A 12,442-nucleotide genomic window follows, 5' to 3' on the forward strand; every position below is an offset into this window, starting at 1 on the left:
CCCCAGCCCCCCGCCCTCCCGGCCGCCCTGCCCCCTGAGCCCAGACCTCCATGCACTGACGCCCTCTGACTGTTAACCTGCTCCTGGAGCCACAGGGCCCAAATCCCTGTCTATAGCCCCAACCTCTCACTCAAACACGTTTACATCAATGCCCACCTTCCTATGAAAGCTGAGGCTCAAACAAGCTAGGTCAGACCCCACAGGACGGGAAGGACCAGTTAACTTAGCTGCAGCGCCACCACCAAACAGCTCCAGGGTCTGCACACCATCTCCCTGGAAACAGCCACACCAGACTCGAAACGTCAGGGGTCCCTGCCAAGGGCCCACTCATGTCCAGGAGGCCCTCACACCCCCTGACCCCTGGGCAAACCTGTCACACCCAAGCAGAGGATCTGTCCCCTCAGCAGACCTGTCCTTCTCCACCCCTTCTGCCTGCAAATGAGCCCGAGCCACCAGCGCCCAGGCCTACATGACCACTGTGACAGGCTTTCCAGGCTATGGAAGGCTGCTGCCTTTCCGGGACGTGGAGAAAAGGAAACCCTCCTCTACTGCTGGTGGGAATGGGCGTTACAGAGAGCATTACAGAGGTTTCTCAAAAAACTAAAAACAGAACTACCATATACCCAGCAGTTCCGCTTGAGTATGTATCTGAGAAAAACAAAAACACTGACTCGAAAAAGATACACGCACCCGTGTTCACAGCACCTCTATTTCCAAGAGCTAAGATATGGACACAGCCCAAATGCCCATCAACAGATGAAGGGATGAAGATGTGATACACACACACACACACACACACACACACACAGAGACAAATGGAATACTACTCAGCCATAAAAAATGAAAATAAGACAGAGAAAGACAAATACTGTATGATATCACTTGCATGTGGAATCTAAAAAAAATTACAACTAGGGAATACAAAAAAAAACACGCACTGATACAGAGAAGAAACTAGGAGTCAGCACAGGAGAGGGACAAGATGGGGGCAGAAGAATCACCTCAATTTATCTAATACTGACATCAGTTATACCTCAATAAAAAAAAATTTAAAGATTGCCACTGAGTCTGCATACAAAATCAGACAGAAGGAGAAAAGATATCTATGTTAACACATATACGTGGGATTTAAACAATGGTGTAGATGAACCAAGTAAGCAGAGCAGGAACAGAGATGCAGAAATAGAAAACGGACATGTGGCCACGTGGGGTGGGGAGGAGAGCAGGTGGGAGGAATCAGGAAATTAGGGCTGACAAATACATACACTACCATGAGTAAATCCGATTGCTAGTGGGAAGCTGCTATATACGCAGGAAGCTCAGCTCGGTGCTCTGAGATGACCTAGAGAGGTAGGAGGGTGGGAGGCTCAAGAGGGAAGGGATGCGTGAATACGTATAGCTGACTCTTCACCACTGGAGACACGGGTTCAATCCCTGGATCAAGAAGATCCCCTGGAATAGGAAATGGCAACTGGCTCCAGAGGAGGCTGGAGGGCTACAGTCCATGGGGTTGCAGAGAGTCAGACATGACTGAGCAACTGAGTACGAACACACACACACACACACACACACACACACACACACAGCTGATTCACTTCATTGTACAGTGGAAACTAACACAGTATTGTAAAGCAATTATACTCCAATAAAAAATAATAATAAAATTTTAACAAATAAAAAGACTGCTGCACTCAACCCATCCTGTGTGTCAGTCCCTGAGTGACCCATCTTCCTCAACATCAGTCATTACTTACAGAACCCGGCAGTCAAGGTCACCATGTTAATCTCTGCTCAAGAACCTGGCTCCAAGCTCCTGAACTGGGAATTGAGCAACCGACACTTGACTTTGACACACTCACCCCAATCTCTACAGCCACACTTCAGCAGGGTTCTGGCTCCCATTCAAAACACAAGCATAAAACATGCCCCCTTGTGACAGCAGGACTCTAAGTGGACCACAGCAAAGAAATAGAGGAAAACAACAGAATGGGAAAGACCAGAGATCTCAAGAAAATTACAAATACCAACATTTCACGCAAAGATGGGCATAATAAAGGGCAGAAACAGCAGAAGAGATTAAGAAGAGGTGATAAGAATACACAGAACTATACAAAAAAGGTCTTATGATCTAGATAATCAAAATGGTGTGCTCACTCACCTAGAGCCAGACATACCAGAGTATGAAGTCAAGTGGGCCTTAGGAAGCATCACTACAAAGTTACTGGAGGTGATGGAATTCCAGCTGAGCTATTTCAAATTCTAAAAGATGATGCTGTGAAAGTGCTGTCCTCAATATGCCAGCAAATTTGGAAAACTCAGCAGTGGCCACAGGACTGGAAAAGGTCAGTTTTCACTTCAATACCAAAGAAAGGCAATGCCAAAGAATGTTCAAACTACCGCATAATTGCACTCATCTCACACGCTAGCACAGAGAAGGCAATGGCACCCCACTCCAGTACTCTTGCCTGGAAACTCCCATGGATGGAGGAGCCTGGTAGGCTGCAGGCCATGGGGTCGCTAAGAGTTGGACACAACTGAGCAACTTCACTTTCACTTTTCACTTTCATGCATTGGAGAAGGAAATGGCAACCCACTCCAGTGTTCTTGCCTGGAGAATCCCAGGGACAGGGGAGCCTGGTGGGGTGCCGTATATGGGGTCGCACAGAGTCGGACACGACTGAATCAACTTAGCAGCAGCAACAGCAGCACATGCTAGCAAAGTAATGCTCAAAATTCTCCAAGCCAAGCTTCAACAGTATGTCAACTGTGAACTTCCAGATGTTCAAGCTGGATTTAGAAAAGGCAGAGGAACCAGAGATCAAATTGCCAACATCTACTGGATCACAGAAAAAGACAGACAGTTCTTGCTTTTTGTTAGTCTCCTGCTTTACTGACTACACCAAAGCCTTTGACTGTGTGGATCACAACAGACTATGGAAAATTCTTCAAGAGATGGGAATACCAGACCACCTCACCTGCCTCCTGAGAAATTTGTATGCAGGTCAAGTAGCAACAGTTAGAACTGGACATGGAACAGACTGGTTCCAAATCAGGAAAGGAGTACCTCAAGGCTGCATATTGTCATCCTGCTTATTTAACTTTTACGCAGAGTACATCACGCAAAATACAGACTGGATGAAGCATAAGCTGGAATCAAGACTGCCAAGAGAAATATCAATAACCTCAGATATGCAGATGACACCACCCTTATGGCAGAAAGTGAAGAACTAAAAAGCGTCTTGATTTCTGAAAGTAAAAAGAAGAGAGTGAAAAAGCTGGCTTAAAACCCAACATTCAGAAAATTAAGATCATGGGATCCAGTCCCATCACTGCATGGCAAACAGATAGGGAAACAACGACAGACTTTATTTTGGGGGGGCTCCAAAATCACTGCAGATGGTGACAGCAGCCATGAAATTAAAGGACGCTTGCTCCTTGGAAGAAAAGCTATGACAAACCAAGACAGCGTATTAAAAAGCAGAGAAATTACTTTGCCAACAAAGGTCCATCTAGTCGCAAAGCTATGGTTTTTCCAGTGGTCATGTATGGATGTGAGAGGTGGACTATAAAGAAAGCTGAGCGCCGAAGAATAGATGCTTTTGAACTGTTGTGTTGGAGAAGACTCTTCAGAGTCCCTTGGACTGCGAGGAGATCCAACCAGTCCATCCTAAAGGAAATCAGTCCTGAATATTTATTGGAAGGACTGATGCTGAAGATGAAACTCCAGTACTTTGGCCACCTAATTCGAAGAACTGACTCATCTGAAAAGACCCTGATGCTGGGAAAGACTGAAGGTGGGAGGAGAAACGGACAACAGAGGGTGAGATGGTTGGATGGCTCACCAACGTGACGGACACGAGTTTGAGTAAGCTCCAGGAGTTGGTGATGGACAGGGAAGCCTGGCATGCTGCAGTCCGTGGGGTCACAAAGAGCATGACTGAGCAACTGAACTGAACTGACGTGTCCATCCCAAGCTCCCTAACTATCCCTTCCCCTCATCCTACCCCCTGGCAACCATAAGTTCATTCTCTGAGTCTGTAAATCCCTGTTTTGTAAAGAAGTTAATTTTATCATTTCTTTCTAGATGCTACATATAAAGGATACCATATGATATATCTTCTCTAACTTCACTCAATGACAATTTCCAGGTCCATCCATGTGGCACTGTTTCATTCTTTTTAATGCTGCAGTACACTGCATGCACGCAGCACATCTTCCTGATTCGTTCCTCGGCTGATGGACATCGAGGCTGCGTCCATGTGTTGGCTATTGTAAACAGTGCTGCAGGGAACACTGGGGCACACGTATCCTTTTAGATCATGTTTTTCTCTTGATACTCGCCCAGGCGTGGGACTGCAGAGTCATATGCCTACCTTGACCTCTTAAATTAAAACTGTAATTCCTATTGTCCAAATCTTCCTCTGGTCTGCCACCACATTATCACTGATGCCCTTCTAACAGACTACATAACTTACAATTTTGTCTACTTCTCATTTATCACCTATATGCCTCCATTAAACAGGCAGCTCAGTGCAGGCAGTGGTTTTCTTTCCTTGTTCCCCGTGACAGCCTCAGCACCTCAAACAGTGCTCAGCCCACAGTATGTGTGCATAAATGTCTGCAGGGCTAAGCACAATCTGTTTCCTAAATACTAGTGAGTACTGCCACATACCTGTCAGAAGGCTATTATCAAAAAGACAAAAGATCACAAAGGTTGGAGAAGATGTGGAAAAAAGGGAACCCTCGGGCACTGCCGGTGGGATGTACCGTGGTGCAGCCACTATGGAAACAGTACGGAGGTTCCGCAAAAAATTAAAACCAGAACTACCATACGATCCAGCAACTCCATGTCTGAGTATTGATCCAAAGAAACTAAAACAGTAACTTGAAGAGATATATAATAGATAGATAGATATACACATCTAAGCTCACTGCAGCATTATTTACAGTAGCCAACACAAAGACACAACCTAAGTAGTAATCTAAGTGTCCACTGATGGATGGATGGATGAAGAACATGTGGTATGAAAACACACTGGAATATTACTCAGCCATATTAAAAACATGAAATCTTGCCATTTGTAACAACATGAACAGACTTTGAGGGCATTATGCAAGGTGAAATAAGTCGAAGACCAAATTCCGTATGATCTCGCTTATTTGTGGAATCTTTAACAAAACAAAACAAAAAAACAGAACACCAAGTTCACAGATACAGGGAACAGACTGGTGGTTCCCAGGGGCAGGGGGACGGGGGTTGGGCAAAATGAATGAAGGATGTCAAAAGGTGCAGACTTCATTTATAAAATGAGTAATTTGTCACAAGGATATAATGTAGAGCCTGGTGACCACAGTAAATAATATTGTACAGCGTATGTGAAATTGGCTGAGAGAGTAAATCTTACAAGTTCTCATCACAAGAAAAAAATATTTGTTACTAGGTATGGTGAAAGATGTTAACTAGACTTATTGAGACTTCCCTGGTGGGCCAGTGGTTAGGACTCCAGGCTTCCAATACAGGGGGTGCGGGTTCAATCCCTAGTTGGTGAAGTAAGATTCATATGGCGTGGCCAAAACTAAAAAATAAATAAAAGTTAACTAGACTGACTGTGGTGATCATTTTCCAGCAGCTCCAAGTATAGAATCATTATGGTGTAAACCTAAAACTCATGGAACATTTCATGTCAATTATAGCTCAATAAAAATTTTTTCCAATTAAAAATGTTAATAGCAGTAGATATAACTATTTTTTAAAACTCAATTAAGCAAATTTTTAAAATTTGAAACTGAACATCCATTTTTTCTCTCAGACATGGGCACTTTATCAGCACCACAGTATTTTTCTGGTCAGACGGTGCTAAAACTCACACAGGAGCAAGGGGGCCAAAAGCCCGATCTCACGCTGAACATCTCCAGGGTTCAAATTCCATGACTGCTGCGTGCTTATCACCTTGGACAAGTTACATACCCACTGTGGGGTCTCAACTTCCTCATCTGAAATCAGCTCTCAACACTTCATAGCTTCTGGAGTCTTAGCATGAGTTAACATCCGAGGCTGTTATAGAATGGGAAAGACTAGAGATCTCTTCAAGAAAATTACAGAGACACCAAGGGAACATTTCATGCAAAGATGGGCACAATAAAAGACAGAAATGGTATGGACCTAACAGAAGGAGAAGATATTAAGGAGAGGTGGCAAGAATACACGTAAGAACTGTACAAAAAAGATCTTCATGAGCCAGATAATCACAATGGTGTGATCACTCTCCTGGAGCCAGATATCCTGGAATGTGAAGTCAAGTAGGCCTTAGGAAGCATCACTACGAACAAAGCTAGTGGAGGTGATGGAATTCCAGTTGAGCTATTTCAAATCCTAAAAGATGACGCTGTGAAAGTGCTGCACTCAATATGCCAGCAAATTTGGAATACTCAGCAGTGGCCACAGGACTGGAAAAGGTCAGTTTTCACTTCAATCCCAAAGAAAGGCAATGCCAAAGAATGCTCAAACTACCACACAATTGCACTCATCTCACCTGCTAGCAAAGTAATGCTCAAAATTCTCTAAGACAAGCTTCAACAGTACGTCAACCGTGAACTTCCAGATGTTCAAACTGGATTTAGAAAAGGCAGAGGAATCAGAGATCAAACTGCCAACATCCACTGGATCACAGAAAAATTCAGACAGTTCTTCTTTTTGTTAGTCTCCTGCTTTATTGACTACACCAAAGCCTCTGACTGTGTGAATCACAACAAACTATGGAAAATTCTTAAGAGAGATGGGAATACCAGACCACCTGACCTGCCTCCTGAGAAATCTGCATGCAGGTCAAGAAGCAACGTTAGAAACAGACATGGAACAACGGACGGGTTCCAAATAGGGAAAGGAGTACATCAAGGCTGTATATTGTCACCCTGCTTATTTAATTTATATGCAGAGTACATCGTGTGAAATGCCGGGCTGGATGAAGCACAAACTAGAACCAAGAAGGCTGGGAAAAATATCAATAACCTCAGGTATTCAGATGATACCACCCGTATGGCAGAAAGTGAAGAACTAAAAAGATTCTTAATGAAAGTAAAAGAGGAGAGTAAAAAAGCTGGCTTAAAACTCAACATTCAAAAACCTAAGACCATGGCATCCAGTTTCATCATGGCAAACAGATGGGGAAACAATGACAGACTTTATTTTCTTAGACTCCAAAATCACTGCAGATGGTGACTGCAGCCATAAAATTGAAAGACGCTTGCCCCTTTGAAGAAAAGCTATGACAAACCTAGACAGTAAATTAAAAAGCAGAGACATTACTTTGCCTACAAAGATCTGTCTAATCAAAGCTATGGTTTTTCCGGTAGTCATGTATGGATGTGAGAGTTGGACCATAAAGAAAGCTGAGCACAAAAGAACTGACGCTTTTGAACTGTGGTGTTGGAGAAGACTCCTGAGAGTCCCTTGGACTGCCAGGAGATCCAACCAGTCCATCCTAAAGGATATCAGTCCTGAATGTTCACTGGAAGGACTGATGCTGAAGCTGAAACTCCAGTACTTGGGCCACCTGATGCAAAGAGCTAACTCATTTGAAAAGACCCTGATGCCGGGAAAGAGTGAAGGTGGGAAGAGAAGGGAACAACAAGAGGATGAGATGGCTGGATGGCATCACCGACTCAATGGACATGAGTTTGAGTGAGCTCCGGGAGTTGGTGATGGACAGGGAGGCCTGGTGTGCTGCAGTCCATGGGGTCACAAAGAGTCAGACACAACGGAGTGACTGAACTGAACAACTCGAGGGCTTTTAAACAATGCCAGCAGTATTCATCCCATGTTAGTATTTTTTGACGTTAACAGTGGAATCTGATGTAACCAAAAATAAAACTCTATGACAAAAAGCTTTCCAAATACTAGGCGGTGCTTCCTGGCCTGGAGCAAGAGGCTATTTCCTTAGTACCTGAGATACTCTGCCATTTCCTGTTTCACTTTTCCACTGATTTCCGTTATCTACACACTCAGGCTTGAGAGGGTAAAATAAACAAGCTGTGGGATTTTTAAAGGCAAAAACATTTCTTATTCAACACTGTACTATCTGAACCCAGGTCAGCTCTTTGCTAGATGGACCAACCAGGCCAGAAGAGCATGGCCTCCCCATCCCATCCCACCCCATCCCAAACCAACACGCTTCTGGACCAGGTAACAGCTGCTCCTCCTCAGCAGCCATGTTCAAGGCTCAGACCCTTAGGAGTGAGGCTTCTCACCCCAGCAAAGGCTGAAGAGACTAAATTAATAAATTCTAGATTGCCCTTCTTGTGCCTAGAACTAATAGAAATGTGATTATTAATAATAAGAACTCAATGTCTAAGATAGTCCATCGGCCATCTTTGAGAAAGACTAACCTCCTAAACAGGGAACTAGAAAAGACACTGACCACTGCTCCTCTTTCAGCAGGAAGAACCCCTGAATGCCCCACAATGGGGCCACCAAGCGTAGACGCCCAAACTCTCTTAAGGGAAACCCAATTAGGGCAACAAGGCATACACAAGAGAAAGAAAACAAATCCATACCCTCAAAGAACTCAAAGAGGTAAGAGAAACGTAGACAGTGCCAATGCCAAGGTAGGGGTCAGGAAGGACTGGTCTTGGATAGACGGCAAGGCAACAGAATTCGTGGTTCCATTCAACAGACCCGTGTTGGGCCTGGCTAGCCAAGGGGCAGACGAGTGTCCTGGAGGAGCGAGCAAGGCCATGGACAAGGTCAGATCACAAAAGGCCTCAGGCCCAGAATAGGTCAGATGGTTCACAGGGAATCCCAGAAGTTTCTGATGTTGGAGGAAGAGTAAGAAGGGGCACACAGCAGTGTCTTGCACACACACAACTACTTCTTGACAATAAAATATTTGACAAAAGCATTTGCTTGGGAGTTGGCATGGTGAAAGCCTGGATGAAGCACAATCAGAGGAGAGGGAAAATTCTGTAAATCTAACTGTAAAATAACATGTTTTCTTCTCCCTTCTTGTTATCAACACAGATCAAGTTTTACTGTCCTTAGACCAAAATATTTTACAAAACAAGAGTATATAACAAAAAGATATGAATAATATAACTTACCTATGCAATTGCTGGGCACATAATAAATGTGAGTTGCTCAGCTGTGTCTGACACTTCAACCCCATGGACTGTAACCTGCCAGGCTCCTCTGTCCATGGAATTCTCCAGGCAAGAATACTGGAGTGGGTTGCCATTCCCTTCTCCAGGGGATCTTCCTGACCCAGGGATTGAACCCGGGTCTCCTGTACTGCAGGCAGACTCTTGCAACAGTCTGAGCCACTATGCAATTGCTAGGCACATACTACTGCTCAGTTATCTGCACTGGCTCAGCCCCTTCAAAGCAGGAAAGCTGTTCCACACTCTCCAGTGACCAAATATAGGGGTCAGATGAGAATACTGCCACAATAATAGGAAACCTGTATTAAGCACTAAGTTCAAGGCACTTAATCGGCACAAAATCCTGAGATCAGCACCACTATTAACCCCATTCTGCGGATGAAGAAACAGGATAGAGAGGCGGGAAGAACGGAGCCCCGAGTCAAACCCTGGAGGTCTGGCAGCTTATAACAACTCAGTTATATCTGGTTTTACTAATGATGCATTATTCAAGTTCTTGGTCCGTTAAGAGAGCCATTAGAAAAAGAAAAAAAGAAAAAAGGCCCAATTGACAAAAAAACATTTCCAAAAGAGAGAACTGTGCAAATGACAAGTGTCGGCCAGTGTTAGTATTCAATTTTGCAACACCACAGCTTCGGACACTCCTATCTTACCAACCACTGACAAATCTTAGCTTCCGAAGCCATCTTTAAGTCTTCCTGAAAGCAACCCAACTTACAAATTCATTAAGCAGAAAACCTTCAAATTTAAATAACACCTATAAATAGTCTACTTTGAGCTGACTCCATAACACATATGAGGGGAACTTTTTCTGAAAAAATTCAAACTACTTTGAAAAGAATTCCCTAAAAATAACTCTCTTCAGAATTCTCTGCAGTTTACACTTACACTGACACACACACACACACACACATACACGAGCCATTGAGACAGACATGCAGCTTAGATAGATAAATACAAATAGACCCACATCTATCCCTACCCCTACCCAGGTACATGCACGGTAAAACAATTTCAAAAAAATACACATACACACAGAGATGAAATATTTAGAAAATGATTTTGAACATCAGTTTCACTTTCATTACAGCTTTGATTAAAATAGCTTAGGTATAAGCGCTCCTATAGTGAACATGCCAGAGGGACAGCTTCTGAAACTCTAACACTATTTTACCAAAACAAACTATATTATACATATAAACAAAACCAGAGATTAAGAATTAAATAAAATCACTTTTGAGCCTACAAATAAAACCCTTCATCATATCAGAGACTGACATTTCCACCTCTGAGGACAGTGACTGGGCCTTCCGCTACTGCTGTAACAAATGAAAGTCTATAATTTACTTTCCTTTCAGTCTGGGTTGGCTGTCAACACTAACCAGTTAAGAGGTAGAGGGTACAATTGAGTAAAAATGCAAATATGTATAGATATACACCAGTGCTTCTCAACCCAGGCAATTCTGCTCCCGAGAGACATTTGGCAACGTCTGGAGACATTTTTAGCTGTCACAAATTGGGGAGGAGGGGGGGAGGGACAAGGGGGAGAGAGAACTAAGAGCCACTGGCATCCAGTGGATAGAGGCAGATGCTCTAATGGCGTGACAGCACGCCAGCCGCCCACAATAAAGAATTCTCCAGCCCCAAATGTTACTAATACCTCTGTGGAAAACTCTGATATACACAAATATGACCATACTTTATTTGTTAAAAGTAAATATGTCAAATGTTAAGTATGGTTCTCTCATCAGGAACTGAATGATTTCTATTTTGTTCTTTTTATCTTATTGCATTTTTTAACACTACACATTCGCCATTTACAATGGGGGTGGGGGGGTGGGGATCCATTTAGGAATAAACTTTTAAGAGGACAAACTGTTTGATCCCTATCCCGACAGGAGTTTTTCTCCAAGGACTGGTCTTATGCAGCACCCTGGCCTTCAGCGAAGGGTCAGGAAATTTTTCCTCTAAAAAAATTACCTCTCCACCTTGAAGCTGTTATTCATTAGCACTGTATTAAAACGAATATTCCAAATACCTAGCAGCACTCCGAAATGTAAAACTGCACAGCGTCACCAATTTCCAGCTACACATCCTGTTTTCTAAACAGCCACAAGAGACAACACAGAATTAAGTGCTACCACCAATGGAGGAAGTAATGAACATCCTCAAAACTATGGCACACAAACTGACTATTCCCTGAGGATTCAAAGCACTCCCCCACGTACCCAAAACATGCTTCTCCCATGCTGTGCATGCATACTGTCGCTGCTCAAAGACACTCAACAATATCACATTTAAATATGTACATCTGCAGTCAATGAAAATTTCTCCTTAAGTTAAAAAACCTTAAACACAAAGGCTTTGCTGTACTCTATGGCAGTGGTAAATTCTGGATGATGCCAAATGTCCAACCAATCTTTACCAACGACTTTTTCCACGTGCCATCATTATATCGCATGGGGTGGGACTGGGGGCCTTAAATTCGAGTTCTTAACAAGAGGCTGTATTTTAACACAAATTAAAGGGACTTGGAAAAGATCCAAGATCACCATCCTTTAAAGTCCCATCTTCATCCAAACAAAGCTACTTAAGGCCAATGGCAAGGACCGCTCACTAACATTTCTGCAATCAACACTGCATCCTCCGGTGGTCCTCAGGCACACAACACGGCTCACCGAGAGATCAGGGCACGGGCCCCTCGCCCACCCTGGACCACAGCCGGCCGAGGGGTCCGCCCTGTCCCTGGGCACTGGCGCCGCGGGCCGCGGCCCTGCTGAGGTGGCCTCGGCTCCCACCTCCTGAACTTGGGGCCGGCGTGACTCACGCCCTGTCACATGGCGCGGGAGGAGGCCGCGCAGGCCACCGTGGCCAGGTGTTCAGGCTCGGCCCGACCGTTTATTTGTCTTGCAAAGTGGCCCAAGCGCCCGCGCCGCGGGGGGGCCGCGGCCTCGGAGCCTCTCCCCCTCCCCCCGCCCCGCTCCCCGGCAGCCGCCCTGTCACCTCGGCCGTCCTCACCTGAGTGGGCAGCAGGAGTTCCCCTTCCTCCGCCTGCCACAGCTCCACCACGTTCGGCATGGGCTCGATCGCTGCACCAACACCAAAAAACATACCGCGGTTTTAATGCACGGAAAAGAAACGCTTCCTGTTTCCCGATCGTCTCCTCCGTGCACCCGCCTCACCAAAACAAGCCTCCCTTCCCTTCCAGAAGCGGAGGCCACCCGAAGAGCCAGCCGCAGATCGGAACACAATGCACCCGGTGCGAGCCGGCAGCCCCTCGGACTGTGAG

The 12,442-nt window shown here is 44.8% G+C and overlaps 1 protein-coding gene across 1 annotated transcript in view; it reads right to left on the reverse strand.

Annotated features, from left to right (window-relative positions):
- KIAA0922 (KIAA0922 ortholog) overlaps positions 1 to 12,414 on the reverse strand; it is a 174,153-nt gene extending 161,739 nt beyond the window's left edge. The window contains exon 1 of the mRNA XM_010840798.1: positions 12,172 to 12,414. Within this exon, the coding sequence (XP_010839100.1) occupies positions 12,172 to 12,264 (93 nt within the window). The 5' untranslated portion in view covers positions 12,265 to 12,414. The remainder of the gene's footprint in view (positions 1 to 12,171) is intronic.
- Positions 12,415 to 12,442: the final 28 nt, after the last annotated feature.

The sequence above is a fragment of the Bison bison genome, unplaced genomic scaffold (assembly GCF_000754665.1).
Source record: "Bison bison bison isolate TAMUID 2011002044 unplaced genomic scaffold, Bison_UMD1.0 scf7180017864146, whole genome shotgun sequence".
In the NCBI taxonomy this organism is placed as follows: domain Eukaryota; kingdom Metazoa; phylum Chordata; class Mammalia; order Artiodactyla; family Bovidae; genus Bison; species Bison bison.